General features: G+C 43.8%; 1 protein-coding gene and 1 long non-coding RNA gene across 2 annotated transcripts; one reads left to right on the forward strand and one right to left on the reverse strand.

The window, feature by feature from the left end:
- Positions 1-295: 295 nt before the first annotated feature.
- Positions 296-7876, forward strand: LOC144464612 (uncharacterized). Its single transcript, XM_078172128.1, has 4 exons — positions 296-623; positions 2651-2837; positions 4512-4599; positions 4691-7876. The coding sequence occupies exons 1-4, from the start codon at positions 296-298 to the stop codon at positions 7385-7387; spliced, it is 3300 nt and encodes a 1099-aa protein (XP_078028254.1). The 3' UTR covers positions 7388-7876.
- A 4557-nt stretch (positions 7877-12433) lies between these two features.
- LOC144464596 (uncharacterized) lies at positions 12434-23089 on the reverse strand. Its single transcript, XR_013492276.1, has 2 exons — positions 22140-23089; positions 12434-19092 (listed from the first exon to the last, which is right to left on the reverse strand). It is a non-coding gene; the product is annotated as an uncharacterized LOC144464596 (long non-coding RNA).
- Between the last annotated feature and the right edge of the window lie 792 nt (positions 23090-23881).

Consider the following 23881-nt stretch of genomic DNA (forward strand, 5'->3'; position numbering starts at 1 on the left):
GAGGTACAGCGACGCCTAGAGGGTGTGGTAGGATTGATGAAGATGGAATGGCCACTGTTTACAGAGCACATCGTTCATCATGTAGAACTCTACAAGAAGGACAAAAGGAAAAAGGAGGAAGATGATAAACAATTGGCTAACAAACTGACTCAGCTACAGCTGGGTGAGTTGAGCAAACAGGTGAAAAAAGAAAAAGAGAAAGCCAAGGTTCAAGCCCCCATGGTAATGGCCACCCAAGCAGTTCCACAGGGCGGCCAACCCCAAGCTCCTCTGCAGCCAGCCCTGGCTGATTCCAATGCGGCAAGCAAAGACACTGCAGTCAATGCTACACATCACCATCATTATTATCAGTCACAAACACCAAGAGGTGGTGGCGGCCAACGACCCCCCAGAGGGCGGGGCCGAGGAAGAAACCGGGGATGGAGAGGAGGCAGAAATTACACACCAAGCAACCAGCAGGGTTATCAGGAACAGTTCAATCAACAACCAGGAACCAATCAGGCTCCACCTGATAACCTCTGTTGGGGGTGTGGTCAGCCAGGTCACATACGAGCTCAGTGCCCTAGCAATCCATGGGAAGGTCCAGCACAGAATTGGCCCTGCACAGAACAGCCACGCCCCTGGTAGGGGTGCCCAGAGGAGCCTGAGGGGGAAGTAATGTTACCAGCTATATCACTTCAGTCACATGACGAACCAATCATACCTGTTGTCATCCAGGACCGTGAGTATCCTTTCATGGTAGACACGGGAGCCACATATTCATGCATTGGAAAAGAAGGCTCAAGGCTCCCCCTCTCTACATCATCAATAAAAACAATAGGCTTCTCTGGGAAATCACAGGTCATACCATTGACAGAGCCTGTTCCAATGCTCATTGCAGGAAGAGTCATTTGTGCTCCTTTGCTATATTCAGCCTACACCCCAGTAAATTTGTTAGGAAGAGACATTTTATGTCCCTTGAAGGCTAAGATCATGTGCACCCAAGATGGGTTGTATTTGGATTTCCCTGATGATCCCCCACAAGGCATGATGTCCCAGCTTCCCCAAACTACACTAGAAAAACAGCAGGCCCTAGTTTATTGGCTTCAGTTGACACCTGAAGAGTCACATCTTCAACAGAAATGGGCTGAATGGGGGGCGTGGATTCGCATGCACTACGACACAGCACACACCCCCACTCTGCCACTGCATTGCACGCTCATGTATGACAAAGATCAGACTCATGTAGATTACCAAGAATGCTGGGATGCAATAATTAACAAAAAACCATGTTTGATCACAAGTGAAGACATATTTCTGGGGGCAGAGGGTGTGGCGGCGGCTGTTCGCCTTCCAGACGAATTATCAGGGTGGTTTCAAGTACCAAACTCCACGCCACATGTCACATTGTTGGTGGCAGAACATTATGAGTCTCATCATCTTGGTCCCATGGTCAAGTGTGCCATGCAGGTGCAAGAGTGGATACCTACACAAAATAAATACATTCATTTTTCTAAGGACAAACAGTTCATCAGAATCTCACTTAAAGTAGGTGATGAGGCACTAGCAGACAAGGTAGTGGTAGATGCAGCCACACCCACACAGATGGCAATTGCAACAGAACATGAGGAGATGCTAAATCAAGTCCCACCGCAACTGTGGACAGCTCACAAAACAGACGTGGGTTTAATTAAATCAGCTCAGCCAGTTCACATTAAGCTAAAACCACACGTTAATTTGCCATATCAAAAACAGTACCCTCTCAAGCAGCATGCCATTGATGGTATCAGACCAACAATTAAGGGGTTGGTAGAGGCAGGGGTATTGGTTGAGACTAGAAGCCCCTGTAACACACCTATCTTCCCCATAAGAAAACCAAATTCAACAGACTACCGTTTGGTCCACGACTTACGAGCTGTAAACGCAGTAATAGACGGGGAAATACCACACGTTCCAGACCCACATACGTTGCTCTCAAATATTCCACCAGACACCCAGTGGTACACAGTCATTGATCTGTGTTCAGCTTTTTTCAGTGTACCACTACACCCAGATTCTCAGTACTTGTTTGCCTTCACGTATGAAGGTCGGCAATTTACATATAAGTGCCTCCCGCAGGGCCTATCCGAGTCACCTTCGCTCTTTAACCATGCGCTGACACAGGACTTGGCCAGTTTGAATGTGCCAAGCACTGTGTTACAGTATGTGGATGATTTGCTTATCTGTAGTGCAACCAAAGAACAGTGTGAAAAGGACTCCATTGCTGTACTCACAGCCTTGGCAGAAGGAGGACATAAAGTCAGTAAAAACAAACTGCAATTCTGCCAGCAGTCAGTAGAGTATTTGGGGAGACAATTATGTGGAGATAAAAGGTTTATTGCACCCTCACAGTTGGAAGCAGTAATCAAGGCCCCTCAACCGCAAACGGTTGGCCAGATGCTGTCTTTTCTGGGTATGACAAGTTACAGCAGACCTTGGATTTGTGACTATGCCATAAAAACTGCTTCCCTCAGGGCTCTGATTAGGGCAGCAGGACAAACGAACAACGCAGCACAGTTGCAGTGGACAGATGAGGCGGAGGGAGCGTTCCAAGCCTTAAAGAGTGACATGCAATCTGCCCCTGCGTTGGGGACTCCTAATTATGCTAAACCTTTTCACCTCTATGTTGCAGAGAAATCTGGCTTTGCGTGTGCTGTCCTGATGCAAGACACACCTACAGGTAAACAACCACTAGCCTATTACAGCACCAAACTTGACAACATAGAGGCTGGTTTGCCACCCTGCTACCAGGGATTGGCAGCAGCTGCTTTTGCCTTTCAGAAAGCATCATCGCTGACCATGGGACATCCTGTGACGCTGTACACTTCTCATCAAATCCATGCGTTGCTAACAAGTCCACGTTTCGTTCTGACGCAAGCCAGACGTACGGGCTATGAAGTTGTTCTGTCAGCCCCTGAACTTAATATACAGCGTTGCACCATCGTTAATCCCGCCACAAAGCTGATGTTGCCAACAGAAGGTGCACCACATAATTGCATTCATGAGACAGACAATTTTATGCGCGCTAGGGAAGACTTACATAACCAACCAATTCCTGCAGATCTCACACTGTTTGTTGATGGTTCTTGTTTTCGAGATGGTACTGGCAGCCACGCAGGATATGGTATTGTTCAGCTCAATAACACTGATCAAAGTTTTGTCACACTGCAATCCTGTAGCCTTGCTCAACCTTGCTCGGCCCAACTCACAGAAATAAAAGCCTTAACAGCGGCATGTCAATTGGCAAAGGGCAAATCATTGAATGTTTACACAGACTCAGCATATGCCTATGGGGTATGCCATGTTCATGCTAACATCTGGAAACAAAGAGGGTTTCGTAGAGCAGACGGCACTCCGGTAACCCATGGAGCTGCCATTCTTGACCTTTTAGAAGCCATGTCGCTTCCCAAAGCTCTAGCTGTAATTAAATGTCCAGCACACCAAAAAACTGACACATTGATAGCAAAAGGTAATAACCTGGCAGATGAGGCAGCTAAACGGGCAGCAATAGGTGCAGTAATGGCACCTATACTTACCATACAAGATTGTGAATCCCTCACTTCCTTGCCCTCACTTAAAGCCACTCAGGATAGAGTAGAGGAGGCTGAGAAACGTTTATGGATAAAAAGGGGTGCTGTAAAAAACATGAGACCAGGGCCATTGCACAGAGTTTGGCTAGATGCCCATGGCCGCTTTGTACTACCAACCTTATTATTGAGACATGCCATAATTTGGGCGCATGGTAGTGACCATTGCACAAGGGGGGAGATACTAAGGAAACTACAAGCAGTATGGTGGTCACCATTTATGGCAGCTACAGTGGATAGGGTACTAAATGAATGTGACATCTGTGCACAACACAACATCAGGAAAGTTTTTTCAGCTCCATTGGCACACATACCACCCCCAGCCGGTCCCTTTAGACACATCATGTTAGACTACATAGACATGGGACCACAATCAAGAGCTAGGGGAATGAGATACGTTTTGGTGGTCATATGTAGATTCAGTAGATGGGTGGAGGCAAAAGCTACAGCAAAATCAGATCACAGAACAGTTGCAAAATTTTTGTGTCAAGAAGTATTCCCAAGATTTGGAATGCCAGATACCATATCATCAGACAACGGTAGCCATTTTGTGTCTAACGTTATACAGGAGACATTGAAACAATTAGGGATCAAACAAAAATTTGGCTGCGTATACCATCCCCAATCACAGGGAGCTGTAGAAAGGGCAAATGGTATTTTGAAAACCAAAATAGCCAAAATAGTAGCAGACAGTGGAAATAAGCTTAACTGGGTGGATGCTTTACCGCTTGCACTAATGTCCATGCGTTCACAAGCCAGCCGAGTCACGCATCTAACACCGCATGAAATGCTTACGGGCCGGCCCATGCCGCTACCATACGTAAGAGGTCCCCATGAGGGGCCGTCCCTGGAACAACTACAAGGTGAAATGTTTGAATACTTACGAAGTCTAACCCGTATCCACAGGGCTGTGTTCCAGCAGGTGAAGGGTGCCACTGAGAACAGAGGGGTCGACATCCCAAGAGACCTCCAAAGAATACGTCCGGGAGAGCTGGTATACGTCAAGGTGTTCAAGAGAAAGTGGGACCAGCCACGAAGGGAAGGTCCATACAAGGTGATACTTGCCACACCGACTGCCTTGAAAGTCTGCTGCAGAGCTAACCCACAAGTCCCAGAGAGACCACCCATACCCCGGCCCAGAACCAGGCAGAGAGCAGTCCCCCCAGATCCACAAGGGGACGGCGAGGCCGCCCCAAGGGCAGAGAGAGATCAACCAGAAAGGTATGGCGACGCCTCCCCACAGGAACAGGGGACAAGAAGGTCAGCACGCGTTGCACAGAGACGCAGGGCAGAGGCAACCCAGGGCGATGGCAGCAGTTCAGCCCCGAGTGAGAGCAGCAGGTCGCTACCAGAGAGGGTATCAACAGTGGCAGAGAGCTCATCAGAGGGGAGCTCCTCAGCCTCCAGGACTGGCAGCCAATCTCAACCTCATGAGTCATCATCTGCTAGAGATAGGGAAGATCATGAGAGGACAAGTGCAGAGAGAGAGGTGGCTGCAGAGGCAGAAGGACAGGAGAGAGAGGGAACAGAGGCGGAGGGAGAAGAAGGAGAAGAGAGCTCAGACACAGGCCCAGCACCAGGCTCAGGCACAGGCTCAGACTCAGGTTCAGACTCAGACTCGAGAGACACAGACACAAGAGGATCAGACCCTGAAGAAGGAACAGCCCCCCGGCAAGTGGGAGGGTCTGAAGATCAGGCAAGGAGGAGCTAATGTGGGAGTGATAGGTGCAGTGCTACTAACCCTTTTACTTATTCTGACAGTGAGGCAGAGTGCAGGAGCAGAACTGGGCAATCAACATCAGATGCAGACAAGTGAATGCTTAGTGGCATTAGGAACTATGGCTGCAAAACAGGGACAGATACCACACAGGGAAATGATACAACTAACCTACTATAAATCACATGCTTATGATGACATCTTGGTGGAGGGTCCAGGAAACATCAGGTTGCATGGTCAGTCCATAAGTCCACACTGTACTGCAGAGGGAATGATGACAGCAAGAGCTTGGTGTAACATGAGAGGTTGTACCAATATAGAAACAAGGCTTACCTTATCTGTGAAAGTGGCCCGTAAATGGCTAAAATTGAACCCAAGGTCCCAGAGAAAGCCAAGAGAAGTGGTGATGCAAAGGGTTGAGATAATCAGAACAACTACTTGGATGTCTAACATGTTCTACCAGTGGTTAGAATACTCCGCAAAACAGGTAACTAACATCACATGCGTAGCATGCCATAGAAGGAGGGGTATACCCACAGTTAAGCCTCTCCCAAACATAGATAAGTGCTGGGAGCATAGTACATGTTTTGCTGCATGTGTCATGTGGATGGCGGCAGGACGAGACAGGTGGACCAACACAACTGCAATTTGTCCGGGAAGTCTTAAAAATGCCTCTGATAAATTCCAGCAAGAGTTTCACGTGCCCCCAGTAGTACATTTGGCACCAGATCTTGTGTTCCCCTTTTGTGTGGCACGGGGAGATAATATAGAACACTGGTTAGATAATGTCACTTCTACTAACTCTTCCCAGGGGGCAGAGAGACTGATCCAATGTCGGTATGAGGAGATTGTGGGAAACGTATCTTCATCAGCGGGTGGGATGCAGCTCAGGGGGGTACAGAAAGTATGTAACACAACTCAAGAGGCTAAAATTCAATGCCATCAGGTGGTCAATGGTGGGAACGATTCAATGGTTATGGGAAGAAATTATAACGATACCACTTGGATTTTGACACTTAACTTAATTAATGGTACGGTGCCACTGGCAGATATATTTTGGATGTGTGAAAATGATCTTCAGGTGAAAGCTGTGCTGCCAGTGAATTGGACAGGAATCTGTACCCCAGTAATGTTAACAGGACAAATCACAATCATGAGTTTAAATAATAGCCAAAATAACAATAATCACTCACGGTCTCGTAGGTCTATCAGTTCTCCAATGCTCTCCTGGGAGGAGGATGCTAGTGTGTACATTACATGGGATCAGGTGCCCCAAGGGGTTCCCAGGGACACACAGGCTATATCAGATGAATGGATAGAGACAGGTAGAGTGTTAGGCTCCTGGCCAATCTGGGGAGCCATAGCTAATGCCCAGTATATAGCTCGTAATAGCCGTTGGATAAATTATTTATGGTATAACCAACAAAGATTTGTGAATTGGACTATAGAAGCCTTACAAGGGGTGAGTGAGCAGTTACATGCTACATCCCTAATGACACTGCAAAACAGTTTCATCATTGAGACTATGCTTGCTCAGGACCAAGGGGTCTGTGATGTAGTTGGAGAACATTGTTGTACCGTCATCCCCATGCACACCGGGGAGGATGGCAATTTAACCAAAGCTCTAAATAGCATACGTACCCTGCGAGACCAACACGTACAGCACTCAAATTGGAACACTAAAATCTCCTCAATTTGGGACTGGTTATCAAAGTTATCCCCTGGAAAGATTTTACACATGATGGGAATGTTGTTGGGGTTTATAGTACTGGCCCTTCTTATAATAGCCTGTTGCATTCTTCCTTTAGTGCAACTCCTCATCAGAAGAACTATGGCAAGCGTTGCTGGACAATTTATTATAATAGATCAAGGATCCCATCCCAAGACAATCACAGAATTATACAAAGACATGGGTGGCCCTGAAGGGAAAGAGCCTAATGATTTCCACCAGAGCACAGGGCTGAATGAGGGAAACCAATATGAAATAATGACGTCAGACAAGATACTGAGCCCAGATGATCAGAAATGGGGGTCAGTCGAGGAAGAGTACGAGGAGATAGTGTAAGAGCACCTAGAAGTCTTGCTGTCACCAACCCTACTAACACTTAACCGCTAAACACAGTAATTTTGCTTGCATGGCTTGTGTACAATATCAAATGCTGTAGGGACAGACACAGCACTAACAGAAAAAAGGGATAGCACATTAAAGATGTCCTTTACAAACTTTTAAGATAGATATAAACCATGGCTGAGCCTTGGAGAACCCCACATCCATACCAACAGAACCCAGAGGACCAGCCAGTGTTCCAGTATCAACAGCAGACGCCAGGCGTGATGGGACCTCCTCGTCCACCTCCGCCACCCTACCCCGTGGGCAGTCGCCTGGTGCCCCTTTGCAACCCCGGTGAAGGTGTCCAGACGGGCGGACGACGCAGCTCCAACCCCTACACGATGACGCCGGAACAGGTCTTCACTGCAGTCTTGGGCGACCCCCCACCTGCACGTACCTTTCGTCAACTGCTATTGTCACCAATAGTCCCCAGTCATGCTGACAATCCCCACGAAGTTTCCAATTCAGAAGCAGAATCCTCCACTTGGGGAGGCCAGGCCCCAGTTGATCCCACTCCAAAGAACCCAAACCCACCATACTCCCAGTTAGAGTTCATGCAGAATGTCGCGGGGGCCCAAGGGCCTACCACCTCACGAGCAGGTGCTGGAGAGGTTCAAACCCCCACCTCCCCACAAGTGCCATGTCAGAGTGGATGTCTTCCTTGTCAATACCGTGTGTGTGATGACACCTCATCAACAACGGACGGTGATACCGAGTCACTAAGTTACTCACCTACTACTCCTGACCCCCCCCCAAAGCCAACTAAACAACAAAGGAGTGCACGGGGCAGACTGCTAGGCCCCATGCCAGTACAACCACTGTACACCTATATGCTCCAGAGGCTGCAGGATGAGTATGACGTAGTCCCAGAATTCGTTGAAGCCAATCTGTGGCTATTGCCTGAGGGGAAGGCCAAAACTAAGCAAGATCGTGAAATTGAGGCTGTACTGCGTAACCAGCTTCACTCAGTTGGCCAAGGACCTTATCGCATGTTGATGCGCAGTCTTCCCCCAGTACTGCGTACAAAACTGCGCAGGATTCGCCGTGACACCTATGCAATCAGAAAGGGTGAGAATCATGTGTTGAGCCGGCAGCAGCAGCAGCACACCACCAATGAGCTGCTGAAGCTGCGGGCCCAGCTTAAGGAAATGACTGAGTCCCGAGACACCCTCCTGACGGAGGTCTCTATACTGAGAGGGAAGGTGGCGGTTCAACACTTCTTAGGTCACAAGGACTGATATGGACATGATGAATCGACAAAATGGAGATTTATGCATGTTAATGCCATAATGATCAGATAACAAGTAATAATGACTGATGATGAAACCTAAAGGTACTGATGATTATGCTTGCTCTGATATAAGAAGATATATGATGTGTGTTATTCACTAATGAAGATATGTGTGACAAAATGATAATTGATGAAATCTGATCTATGTGTTAACCTTATTGCTAATCACTGAAGATGATTCAGGTATGGTAATAGTTAATCTTAATCAGTAGTTATGGGACTATAAAGTCCCAAAGGGGGGAATATATATTTTTCTCTCCCTCTGTGATTAAAGTATTATATGGGACTATTGTAGCCCCAGAAGGGGGAATGTAGTGTAAAAGTTTGTGCCAACAAATCAAGCAGCAAGGTTAAGATGTATAAATTGATTAAGAAAACAAAAGAGATTATATAATCATGTTTCTTATGTACAAGGCATTATAAAGCTCTTTTGATCTACATTTAAATATGATAAAACATTGCTGTATGTGTAAAAGTACTCATAGCACCATAGCACCAGACTATGTAATCATGTTGTATGCACCTATTGAAAGAACACACTGTGTCTTGTTCAACGATGAAACACATACTCAAATGCTGTAATACATACACACATTCACAGATTGCACTCTAAAGGTTCACCTTGCATAAGACTGAGAGCACTGAGGACTGTATAGAAAAGTCCCCAAAATTCACATGTTTTTTAAAAATAGAGTGAAAGCGAGACCAGACCTAAGGGAAGAAAACTTGGGAAATTCCAGGCTGCATTACACCATTAAAAATGGGCCCAATCAGAATTGGACACAAAGAAAGGTTCTCCACCAATAGAATTGGACTTAGGAGGGAAAGGTTAGCAAAAAGAGGTGGAGACTCATTTGAATCTCCACCAGCATATAAGCCAGGGTTCTGAGAGCAGGTTTTCAGTCACACTCCGGAGTCTGACTCGCTAAGTTGTATGTGTTAAAGCCTGTTGACACATTAAACTTGATTGCATCGGACTTTGCCTGTTTCCAGTGTTTCTTTAAGTATTTGCCAGCTGAGCCTAAGGTACCAAATCGACATCTGAGAACAACTGACAAGAGACAAGAGGTTCAAGGTCGGGAGCCTACAGGCCCACTTCCAGGCACCGATTTTTGACACTTCAACTCAGAGTATGGATCACCTACAAACTGAATTTCTGCAGTGCTCCCAACGCCTGGTAAACATAGCAAGTCATATGGCCACGATGACAACTCAATCACTCCGTGTGTCAGCACTGACTGATGCTTCAGTACAGACTGGTCCAAGTACTGCTCAAGCCACACTCCAATCTATAACCCCCCAACAAAACGCTGCTCTGCCTCCGCGAGAACGCTTGCAGTCAACCATGCATGCTCAAATCGCTGATACTCTGTTATCTTCACCAAATGACTCCTCTATCTCAGCGGACTTGAGTGGCAGATTAATGGCTAAGTGTCCTATTGAACTCCAGTTTCCTACATTTGGGAGGATGGAGGACAACCCAGATCCCTTGTTGTATGTGGAGAGATACAAAGATTTTATGGTAATAAATCCACTGACGGCTGAGGAGTTAATGGTGACACTCAGGAATGTGCTGTATGGTACAGCAAGAGACTAGTGGGATGTGACTCGTGTCAATACGCGATCCTGGGCGGAGTTTGAGTACAGTTTCCTCGCTGCTTTCCTCTCGGAGGATTATGAGGATGAGTTGGCAGAGAGAGTGCGTACCCGAGTTCAAGGTGAGGACGAAGGTATCAGGGACTTTGTTTATATGTACCATTCCTTGTGCCACCGCTGGAAGCCAGACATCACAGAGGATGCAGTTATGAAGCTCATCCTTAGGAACATCCACCCTCGTATGGCTGGCCAGCCAGCTACGGGGTAGAGTGAATATAGTGGATGCTCTGGTGAGGTCTGTGAGGCTTGGACAACAGCTGGAAAAGGACAGAGAGAAGGAAGAACAGACAGAGGCACCCCGGCGGTACCAACCTACCACCACTAGGGCTCCAACTGGGGTAAACCCTGCCCCCACCCCACAGGTTTCCCCCCCTCCTGTGACTCTGGAGCCTGCTCATCCTTACTGCTGGAGGTGTAAGGGCAGTCATGCTCCATTCTCATGTCCCAATTACAACCACTCTAAGAAGGTTAGGCCCTCTTCTCAGTCACACTCTCAGCAGCATCAGCCGCCCTCCCAACCACAGTCTTCATATTTGTCCCACCCTCAACAGCAACAGCCATCCGTCCACCCTTGACAACGCCACCCTCAACAGCAACAGCCATCCTTCTGCCCTCGACAGCCCCACCCTCAGGAGCAACAGGCACCCTCCAACTCTCAGCAGTTCTGCCCACCCCCCGCAGTCAAGAGCCAGATACACAGTCCTCCCGTTTTGCAGACGAGCAGACCCGCCCTTCAGTTAGTACCTTGACGCAACAGGCAGCACAGCCAGCGTCATGTGTTCCCTCTCATTCTTTCGTGAGGGAATTGGGGGAGTGCAGCGGCTCTGGAGGGAGCTGTGGCAAGGCCTTGCCTTGATTGTTAAAGGTGATGGTGGCTGTTCGGAACTGGAGTGGCAAAGCTGTGGTGGAGACGGGGAGTCTATACACTGCTCAGCGAACAGGTATGGGAGAGCATCAAGGCTCCTGGTGACAGACTTTGCCCTTGGACAGGTGATCCACTCTATCTGGCTGATGGGGAGCCCAGGAAGCCTCTTGGATGGGTGGAATTGGAGGTGACCTTGCAGGAGAAGACTTGGCTGGTGGCTGTGGCCATGCTAGATTCCACTGCTTTGGCATTTCCTGCTCTGCTTGGCTTGGATTTTGTGTTTTTCTCAGGTATGCAGATTGACGTGGCAGGGGGTTCCGGGATGATGACAAGAGAAGGTTTTTCTTCTGTGCAGAGGCCTCTCCGCTGAGGGAGGGGGAGTCTGGCAACTATTTTGCTTTCTTTTCGGTGGAAGCTCCATCGGCCTATGCACTATTCCCTCCTCTGACCTCTGGGGAAGACTCACAATTGTGTTGGGATTCACAGGACCACAGATGATTTATCATTTGGTAAAATCATCACTGATTTAAAGGCTTTTTCCTCTGCATGCTCTTTGTTCCCCAAACAAAGAGAGCTATGTGACACTCATCTCCACAGGAGATCTCACCTCACATCTCAGTGAGACTCAAGTCCCAAAACTTGATTGGACAGGACCTTTACAGTGACATGTGACTCTGATGTCACAGGCATCTGTAGATCTGTGCTCCCTTCCACAGATCTCTCTCTTGCTCTCCAGCTGTTGAACAGCTAACACTTCTTTCCGGCTGGGCCTGGAACAGCACAGAGGCCCAGCCCCTGAATCTTTGTTTTTTTTTTGTTAACTTCACATTTTCTCGTGTAGTGGTAGTTCTGTCCTTGCTGTGGAGACACACCACTGTTAAATGAATACAGAGGAAACACTTATGTGTGGAATAACAAAGGATGTGGAGTGTGTGGATTTCTTTCATCAATTTGAAATAAAATTGTCATCTTTGTTGTGTTAATGTCATTACAGCTGAGATGGAAGGTCCTCTGCTGGCGCTGTGCTGCCACAGCTTCATCGGGTGCCAGGAATGCATCGCAGTCCTGCTGTCCCGGAGTGAAAGTTGCCCAAAGTGCAGGACACCTATTAGTCAGGACAGGACTGTTGCTGTGGCTGGCCTGTCAGAGGCTAAAGGGACAGTGAGAGGCCTTGAGCTGTGATAGATTGTTTTTCCTTTTGTTGTTCATATGTTGTTACCATTACTATGGTAGTCATTAAAACTACAATTGCAAATGTTGCATTACAAATGCACAAACATGTTAAATTAGAAATGTTGCATTACAAATGCACAATGTTTTCATTGTGCATGTGAATTTGTGCAGGGCTTTTGTGAATTTTTCTAGATTTAACATGGTTTTATGAAACCCAGAACCTGACTGATCTGTTTATTAACTAAAATGCATTGACAATTTTAAATGACTATATAGTGTGAAACTTGCTGTGAGTCCTAACCTCACGGACCTGCACTTAGACACTCAGCTGGTTGCATCTCTGCAGTGACATGGGAACAGGGTGACACTGGACAGGCTGTGTAACCGACTTATTGTTCAAATTTCTTAGCATCTTATCACTTATTGTTATATATTTAAAATACTATAGATCTTACTTCTGGCAGCTTGCACTGAATTGTATGTATACACGTCATACAAGGAATTCTTAAACAGGCCAACAACCTCACTATGACTGTACTGAAAATTAAAGACCTAGCCTTGTTTTGTGTGCTGTGTTCAGAAGACTCCCCTCAAAATGAAACATTAGAATGTAAATTGATGACCTTCAGTTCCTTAAAATGCCTTAATATGTGAGTCAATTCAGTAAAAATGTCAAATTCCAATAAAATTTTCACCCATTATTCATAACAATCTACACATCCTACAACACACTATTTCTTTAAGTTAGTGGGTATTTGATAACTCCCTCCACTTATTTAAGACATTTTGCATTTTTTTTTTAAGATATTTTTTGGGGCTTTTTAGCCTTTAATGTATAGGAGTGTGAAGGGGGGAGAGAGAGAGGGAGTGACATGCAGCAAAGGGCCACAGGCTGGAGTCGAACCCGGGTCGCTGCGTCAACAGCCTTGTACGTGGGGCACCTGCTCTACCACTCAGCCACCGGCGCACCAAGACATTTCGCATTTTAATAGGCTTTTAACTATGGCAAGAGAGGGTACAATACACCAGTAAAATTAACTTTATTTCATGAATTGCTGCATTTTTAACTGACATAATTACACCATGTTGTGTACACCATCACTGATGACTACAAACAACAAATACAGTACCACAGTGATTTATAATGACTTCATTTTCTGGGACCAGTATGAGCTACTGTACATGTTTCATGTGGGCACTGTACAAAGATTAACCATCTCTTCTAATCATCCAGTAAATTAAAAGACAGTTCTTAAATACAAAACTGAATCAACATACTCTTACTTAATGTGTATTTAATACACTCAGAACTCAAAGTGCCTTGGATTTCTTACTTCTTGTTTACAATTGTTTGTACTGATATTACATATCTTGTCATGCTTTGATAAGACATCTGGCATTAAACTGTGTGGTGCCTCTTTGGATGTCTGCATCCTTTCTTACAGAAGAATTAAGCAAGGCTGTGTTCTAAACTCATTTATTATAATTTTTTCAATATCTGTAAAGACCCAGCACCATGTGTGTCTTAGTCCTTTCCTTTGCACTGAAAAGCTAGCTGTGTTTCGCTGTGCAAGCCACTTTTAGTAGGTACAGTTTGGGACTCAGAAAGCAGACATGTTGAAACTCCTTCACTCCCTTCTGAGGTGAGCGACACTCCCTCCACATCTGCCTCTCCTAGTATCTCACAAGCTCTCTACTCTGGTCCTCTGGAAACTCTGTAATAAAAGAAAATGTTTTGTTTGGTTTAAAACAGATGTTTTACATAAAGACTGCATAAAGAAAATATATGACGGAGGTCATGATATCTAATATTTGGTGTCAAATTGTTTTCAGTCATCGACTGTCTGAACTCTGTGATCCCAGAGGACATGTCAATCAATTTCAATCAATCAATCAATTTTATTTATAAAGCCCAATATCACAAATCACAATTTGCGTCACAGGGCTTTACAGCATACGACATCCCTCTGTCCTTTGGATCTTCACAGCGGATAAGGAAAAACTCCCAAAAAAACCCCTTTAACGGGGAAAAAAATGGTAGAAACCTCAGGAAGAGCAACTGAGGAGGGATCCCTCTTCCAGGACAGACAGACGTGCAATAGATGTCATACAGAATAGATCAACATAATAAATTAACAGTAATCCATATGACACAATGAGACAGAGAGAGAGAGAGCGACAGAGAGAGAGACAGAGACAGAGAGAGATGCAGGACAGACAGTAATGACAGTAGCTTACAACAACATTAATGAAAGTAATAATATTATAATTAATAATAATATATTAATATCTGATTGTATACATGTGTGACAATAATCATATGTGTATAATAACAGTAGAAGTATGACTAATGATAACAGCAGCAGCAGGAGGCATCTGGCAGGACCACGGCAGCAGCACAACCACACACGTCACACTATCCAGGCACCGCTGCAATATGAGTTAACCTGAGAGACAGTGGAGCACAAAGGCTCCGGAGAAGAAGCCGAGTTAGTGACGTCCAGAATGGCCAAGTTAGCAAGATGCAGTAATAGGACACGAGAGAGAGAGAGAGAGAGAGAGAGAAGGAGAGAAAGTGCCTGGTGTATTATAGGGGGTCCTCCGGCAGACTAGGCCTAAGTCAGCCTAACTAGGGGCTGGTACAAGGCAAGCCTAAGCCAGCCCTAACTATAAGCTTTATCAAAGAGGAAAGTCTTAAGTCTAGTCTTAAATGTGGAGACGGTGTCTGCCTCCTGGACCGCAACAGGAAGATGATCCCACAGGAGAGGAGCCTGATAGCTGAAGACTCTGGCTCCTGATGTACTTTTGGAGACTTTAGGGACCATGAGTAACCCTGCGTTCTCAGAGCGCAGTGTTCTGGTGGGATAATATGGCACTATGAGCTCTCTAAGATATGACGGAGCTTGACCATTTAGAGCCTCATAAGTTAACAGTAGGATTTTAAATTCAATTCTGGATTTTACAGGGAGCCAGTGCAGAGAAGCTAAAACAGGAGAAATATGATCACGTTTCTTAGTTCCTGTTAGTACACGTGCTGCTGCATTCTGAATTAGCTGGAGAGTTTTTAAGGACTTACTAGAGCTACCTGATAATAGAGAGTTACAGTAATCCAGCCTTGAGGTAACAAAAGCGTGGACCAATTTTTCTGCATCTTTTCGGGTCAGGATAGGCCTAATTTTCGCAATATTATGCAGATGAAAAAATGCAGCCCGTGAGGTTTGTTTTAAATGAGAATTAAAAGACAAATCTTGATCAAATGTTACTCCGAGGTTTCTTACGGTAAGGTTAGAGGCCAGAGCAATGCCATCTAGAGAAACTATGTCATCAGATAAAGAGTCTCTGAGTTGTTTGGGGCCAAGAACAATAACTTCCGTTTTGTCTGAATTTAACATCAGGAAATTGGTGCTCATCCAGGTTTTTATGTCTTTAAGGCAATTATGAAGTTTAGTTAATTGATTACTTTTTTCTGGCTTCATAGATAAATACAACTGTGTATCATCTGCATAACAATGGAAATTTACAGAGTGATTTCTAATTCTAATGATGTTACCTAAAGGAAGCATATATAGAGTAAATAGGATCCGAGTCTGAACCTTGCAGAACTCCAAAACAAACTTTAGTACGTAAGGATGATTCATTATGAACGTCAACAAACTGGAAATGATCAGATAAATAAGATTTAAACCAGCTTAGTACAGAACCTTTTAGGCCAATTAAGTGTTCCAGTGAATTTGATGGTCATTTGTGTCAAACGCCGCACTAAGATCTCATAAAACAAGTACAGAGACGAGTCCTTTATCTGAAGCAATCAGTAGGTCATTTGTAATTTTAACTAGTGCTGTCTCAGTGCTATGATGCACTCTAAATCCTGACTGAAATTCCTCATATAAATTATTATCATGGAGAAAATCACACAGCTGGTCTGCGACTACTTTCTCAAGGATCTTTGAAAGAAAGGGAAGATTAGATATTGGTCTATAGTTGGCTAACACCTCTGGATCCAGGGTGGGCTTTTTTAGTAGAGGTTTAATTACAGCTACCTAAAAAGACTGGTTAATAAGTGCCTGTTAATAAGGATATATTGATCATATCTAATATATGAGTGTTAACTCAAGGAAAGACCTCCTTAAGTAGCCTAGTTGGGAATACAAGGCTCAATAGAGCCCTGACTCTCAGTCAGCCTGGCTACAGTGCTGAAAAGAAACCTGGGGTTATTCTTGTTTTCTTCTATTAATGCTGAGTAATAGTTTGCTCTGGCATTGCGGAGGCCCCTCTTATACGTTTTGAGACTGTCTGCCCAGATTAAACGAGATTCTTCCAGTTTGGTTGATCGCCAATTCCTTTCAAATTTTCGCGATATTTGTTTTAACTTACAGGTTTGAGAGTTATACCAAGGAGCGAACTTTCTTTGCTTTGTTAACTTCTTTTTAAGAGGTGCTACAGAGTTGAGTGTTGTTCGCAGCGAGCCTACGGCACTATCGACAAGATGATCAATTCGGGAGAGGTTAAAGTCGGCACGGGAAACCTCTGTTACTGACGGACTTGGTATTGAATTTAATGACGGAGTAATCATTTCCTTAAATTTTGCGACAGCACTATCTGATAAACATCTAGTATAGTAACTGTTGCTGAGTGGCGTGTAATCGAGTAAAAAGAAATCAAAAGTAATCAAATAATGATCCGATAGTGAGGGATTCCGTGGAAAGACTGTTAGGTTATCAATTTCAATTCCATACGTCAGAACTAGATCGAGGGTATGGTTAAAACAATGAGTGGGTTCATGTACACCCTGACTGAAGCCAATGGAGTCTAATAATGAGATAAACGCGGTAGCCAGGGAGTCATTATCAACGTCGACATGAATGTTAAAATCGCCTACAATAATAACTTTATGTGATTTAAGAACTTAACTGGATAAAAACTCTGAGAATTCAGAAACAAATTCGGAATACGGGCCAGGAGCACGGTACACTATAACAAATAAAAGTGGCTGCGAGGTTTTCCAGGTCGGATGTAAAAGACTAAGAACAAGACTTTCAAATGAATTATAATCTAGTTTAGGTTTAGGGTTGATTAACAGACTAGAGTTAAAAATGGCTACAACTCCCCCTCCTCGGCCACTGCCTCGAGGAATGTGGGTATTATAATGACTGGGAGGAGTGGATTCATTAAGACTAACATATTCATCTGGACACAGCCAGGTTTCGGTGAGACTGAGTAAATCAATATGATTATCTGAAATTAATTTGTTTACTAACACTGCTTTAGACGATAGAGACCTGATATTTAACAGTCCGCATTTAATTCTCCTGTTTTGTCTTTCTGTCACAGAAGAGGTTTTAATTTTTATGAGGTTGTTATGCACAACTCCTCTTTGTTTAATTTTAGATTTAAATAATTTAGGTGGTCGGGGGACATGACACCATTTGTATAAAACTATGAAAACTATGGGTGGGTAATTGCACTAGAAGCTCAGAGAAGCGTGTAGGACTGCGACTCTGAGTCCTGATCTCAACTCTGGGTTGTCAGGGATTTGAATTACTAATAAAATTTGCCAGGTTCCTAGAAATGAGAGCAGCTCCATTCAAAGTGGGGTGAATGCCGTCTCTCCTAATAAGACCAGGTTTTCCCCAGAAAGTTTGCCAATTATTAACGAAACCCACACTGTTTGCTGGACACCACCTGGACAGCCAGCGATTAAATGATGACATGCAGCTAAACATGTCATCAGTGGTCAGATTTGGGAGGAGTCCAGAGAAAACTACGGAGTCCGACATCCTTTTTGCATATTCACACACCGAGGCAACATTAATTTTAGTGACCTCCGATTGGTGTAACCGGGTGTCATTGCCGTCGACGTGAATAACAATCTTACTGAATCTACATTTAGCTTCAGCCAGCAGTTTTAAATTTGACTCAGTGTCGCCCGCTCTGGCCCCAGGGATACATTTGACTATGGCCGCTGGTGTTGCTAACTTCACGTTCCTCAGAATAGAGCTGCCAATAACCAGAGTTTTATCCTCAGCGGGTGTGTCGCTGAGTGGGGAAAAGTGGTTGGAAACATGAACAGGCTAGTGGTGAGCCGTGGGCTTCGGCTTGGAGCTGTGCCTCTGGCGAACAGTTACCCAACCTCCCGGCTGAACGGGTATTACCGGAGGACCGCTAGCGGAGGCTATGCTATGTGGCTCCGTACTGGCTACAGGGGGCTGGCTAACTACCACAGCTACTGAATGGTTTTCCATGGTGTGGAGCCGCGCTTCTAATTCACTAAGCCTCGCCTCCAACGCAGCAAATAAGCTACACTTGTTACAATTACCACTGTCGCTAAAGGAGGCAGAGGCATAGCTAAACATTTGGCACACCGATCAAGAAAGAGCAAAGGGAGAAGCCATCGCTAACTGTAAAGCTAATGTAGCTACCAAGGCTAGTAACGTGCAAACAACAGCTAAGAGATTAGCAGGGAAGTCGTAAGAAGGAGGAGAGCTATAATTGCTTTAACAGAACTAGTGTGGGTTAAGACCTGAAGTAGATGTTAAAGCAACTGAAGTGAGAAAGCAGAAAGCAGGCTAGTAGAATTCACTAGAGCAGTACAGAGACGCTGTCACGGAAACACCGGAAATGACACAACTCGCTTACCGCAAACATAAAACCAGACACATGTGTATCTCCCCTGCCCTGGTGATAAACAGGAAAAAACAATTTACAATAAGAAACAGTGTGTGTAGTATATACAGAATATGCAGAATATTATTATTTTACCATGGGTGACAGAGCTGTACAATTGTGCATTGTTAATGTGAAAAATATGACAGATCTGTTTGACAGAGCTGTACATTGTGCAGGGTTATATGCACAATTATAGGGAAACATGATATTTATTATATTATTTAGAACATTTCTTTATTTTGCACTCTGCATGCACAAACACTGCTGGTAATGTACACATTTGTGAACACAGATCACACTAGAGTTTAATAAATCAAAAATGCATATCAAAACACTCTTATGTCCTTACTTACATGACCAGTAAGGTCTACCATAAATGTAGACATTTCACACAGACTTTTGAGAAAATGTTCAAATGAGGTGCAAAATAGCTGATAATAACAAACGAGTAAGTTAAGGTTATCCATACAATTAGCTACAACAGCTAGCTAGTTTACCTGCAAACAAATTAGCATTGTTAGCGTTGGTTATCTTCTGTAGCTAGCAGTTAGCTACACTGCTGGCAGGTCAACAATTTAAACAGTGTTGGGTTGGAGATGTTTAGTGGATAAGATCAACAACAACAAAGTTTGACTGCGTCTCAAACACGATGTGTTTACTTTAAAAATCCCCGGTGATCATCTCTCTCAGTTGTGAGAAAGTGGCAGAAATATCACTGTATAACAGTTATGAATGATGTTAATTATTTAGGCAATTTGTTGTTCGGTGAATTTATTTCGTTTCGCTCTCCTTAAATTGACCGCTGCAGCCAACACGCTTCAAAACAACGCGCAACTTTTACTTTGAAGTCTGTTTCCGGCTCTCGACTTCCTTTTTCAATTTTCATTGTATAAGTTGGATAAAGGAACAAGCAGACGCTTTGAAGCGCTGAATTGCATTACACGTCTTACGACAATGAAATAGGAAATACCCCCAAAAGTGGGATTTTTCATTATACAACGTGAACAATGCACATGAATTATACTTCATGCATGGACCATTTTAGCAATTATTTTAAATACAATCATGTTTTATTTGGAATAACATTGACCCCAACAAGTTAAACCTACAAAAATTGCAGAAAATCAGCAAACACATAAATTTTAGTTGGTTTCATTTTTAACAAAGATTAAATAAGGTGAGCACTTTAATTTATTGGGTTACAGCTGCAACATGCAAATTACTATCAGGTCATTCAAAACAACTGAAAACCATGGACACAACAAATGTCATACTTACTCTTACATCAGTATGGTTAATTGTAACTATTTAACTTTTAAATGAATGTAATAATTAGATTGTCATATTGTCAGATCTATTCTATTATATTTCAAGAATACATGTAAACACAATATTACACTATTGTACTGGCAACATAAAGAAGTAGACTTGGAGTTCTCTTTTTTGTGGAAAAAGTTTTTATTCCAGATATCCATATCAATCTCAAAAGTAGAAAAAAAAACAAAGAAAAAAATGGAAAAACAGTAAAATAATTGAATTGTTTGGTCTATAAAATGTAAGAAAATGGTATAAAATGTCAACCACTGTTTGCCAAATCCCAAGATGCAGCCTAAAATGTCTTGTTTTGTCCCAAACAAATATCATTAAACATTACTGTTACATGTTCGCGCTCTCATTTTTGATTTTAAATTTGGGGCAGAGAGGACACCCAAACTCGGATGGTGAAAGGGTTGTGTGCCCCAGACTGGCTTCGTCACTCAAAATGGAGGGGTGTATCTGAAAAAAGTCAATCAACATTGATATCTGGAAAACATACTGAACATCAACCATATTCTATCAATCTAAAGGACTCATGGTGGAGGAGGCACTACAGCTATTTATGTATTCACATGTGTATGTGTATTAAGTGCTCTGATGCATTACTAAAACATAATACAAATGTATTTTTTGCAGACACCCGGGGCTATGTATACATTATTTATCTGACCCGGCAAACCCTCGAGGGTCACTCATGTCGTATACCACATGAGACGACTGTCGTTATTAGTTTTAGAATATCTCCGGAAAAAAAGATGTATAGAACTTGACTGAGTAGTACAGGGTTGAGGTTATACAAGCATTAATACACAAGGAGACCAGGCGAACCAAAAAATGGCTTGTGTGCAGTGAGTGTGTGCACAGATGTTTTGCACCACAACATACCAAAAGGCAGAGGAACACATATTAACCCCACTGCAAACTCACATCTAAATTAACCAACACATCAAGCAAGGGTAGTAATAGTCTCTGACCAACATTAACACTGTTACGACAGACATTGATGAAAGGGAGCACAGCAGACCTTGAGCAGCTAACATTAAGTTAATACCAATCATGGCCTCGTTTTTACACAACAAATGTAGCTAAATCCACCTTCCGGTGGTAGTCATTTGTGTGCATGCCGAGATTCCCCACATAGACGTCCCCCTAATGATTTGATACATTACATCTTAGGGCCGTAATATACTTGCTACAAACAATGGAAATGCATCATGGCTGCCACACGTGATCTGCATTCGTTTGACACGTCGAACGCACATCTCAACGCGAGGTACCGCGATGCGTGCATGAAATGCAATATTCGTATAACTGCCAGAGGTGCTGGTGTGAATGCACACAGTGACATGACCGGATGAACAGACCAGACCCTTCTTTTTCTTCTCATGAGATTCTTCACAATTTCGTGATATTTTTGTTGTCTGCCCCAAGTGGTGACCGCCAGTATTGTGCATTTTGGCTGCACAGTGCTGCGTACACAAAGCACTGTGTCTGTGCACAGACACACCGTGTTGTGTACGTGTACGTTCGATCAAGCAGGACGTTACTGCCCTTAGAGAACATAACACAAGTGTTAAAATATAATGAAGATGACGGTGCGTATACACGCAGCGGCTTGGTACTCTATGCTAGTGCTAGCTACTAGCTAGTACTGCTAGTGCTAAGTGCCGAACAGAATTTCATTGTACAATGACAATAAAGTTGTCTAATTCTAATAATTAAAAGACTCATTCCCTTACCGTTCTTTCTTTCTTTCCTTTCTCTAGTCATGCGTGTATTGTTCGCATTCTTCTCTTCGTCTTCTCCATCGTCTTCTTCCTCTTCGGCGAATAATACACAGACCAACTTCCAGTTAGGACTTTCGGTATGGATTGGATATATGGCGGCGCCCTTGTCCGCCATCTGTCTGCAGCTGGGTCCCTCTCGATCTTTTATGTAAAGAAAGAATAGGTAGCATGAGACAATGGTTAGCAGGAGACAATGTACTATGGTAACTTCAGCCCATTTGTCTTTTTCAGAACAAAATGTATTGCCCTTTCTGGGGGTTTAAGTTGGAGGCAAAGCAAAGATTTTGTATCTCCTGCGGCAGGGATGTCACATTTATCATGGAGGTCACTTCAACCGACCCTGTTCCTGGCCCCTCTCATCTTGTGCCAAACGATAACATCATTTTTCTGAGCTGTTTTTAATTCATTTAATTTAGGGACAGTAATGTGATTTTTTTCTGTCAGCCAACATAGTGACAACACCTATACCCATAAATGGACCCTTTGATCAGTCTCTCTCTGTCTCTCTCTGTCTCTCTCTCTGTGTCAGTGAGTGGTGGATGTGCTGCATCAAACTTAGCTCAGTTTATGAAATTCAGAGATCAAAAAGAGAAGGAGAGGAGAACTTTCTCCAAAACAGAAAACAAATCAACGAAAAAAAATCAAGTATAGCATTTTACTTTAAAAAAAAAAAGATGTACAAACTCAGACAAAAGTTATGAATCACTACAAGTGTGTTGGTGTCTTATCTGCTGAGACTCTGCCCTCTACCTGTATCTCTTCTCATTTTGCTGTGTGCGGGGTGTTTTTGGGCTGCAAACCTGTGGGCAGTAGGTATGAATCTCCCAGTCAATTAACTAGGACAGGCTGTTCAAATATCACCACTTTGTTCCACCCTCTGTCTGATAATGATAGTGATAATGATTTCATGGTTCTATTTAAATTCATAAGTTTTGATTAGATTTGCGATTTGATGTTGATTTATTCAGGATACTTAAGTGAAAATACATGCTTTGCACATTTTTGTAGGAAACAACTGAGAAATCATGCATGACCTGCACAATTAATCGCAATTGCAATTTAATCACAATGTGGTCTACTGTAATTTTCAAATCGCAGGGTGGCTCAATAATCATAAAAGGAGAAAGGGTTTTTTTTCCTTGCCATCATTGCCAAGGAGCTTGCTCATGAGGAACTGTTGGGTCTAATTAAAGATATATATAAAATTGAGTTGACTTGGCTTGAATTGTGTGTCAAGATACCACTTAAATTTAATATTGTTATGCCACAGAGATGTCCTGCCTACAAATCATTATACAGACTTCAGAAAATATCTTTGTTTGACACAGATCCCTGCTAAAATCACACCGTAATCATTTTAATATGAATGAAAATAAGAATTAAAGCTGTAAGCAGCTGTGATTGGGCCCTCACTCCCCCATGCAACCACGGGGGCCTGAGGTATTCGGGGGCTGTGGCGCTAAGCGAGAATGGAGAAAAATCCTGGCAGGAGCGTAAAAACGCAATCTTTCGTTCATCCACCAGGTGTCACTATGAGCGTAACCAGATGTGGGCAGGTGCGTTCAGGGGTGGACCGTCATCACACATGTGAAGTTTTGAGCAAATCAGACAATGTTAATGTCTAAAAGGGCATTTCCTGTTTCCACAAGGGGGCGGCATGAGCAAGATTGCCTACGAGCATATGGAGGCGTTGA

Source organism: Epinephelus lanceolatus, chromosome 11 (assembly GCF_041903045.1).
Source record: "Epinephelus lanceolatus isolate andai-2023 chromosome 11, ASM4190304v1, whole genome shotgun sequence".
NCBI lineage: Eukaryota > Metazoa > Chordata > Actinopteri > Perciformes > Serranidae > Epinephelus > Epinephelus lanceolatus.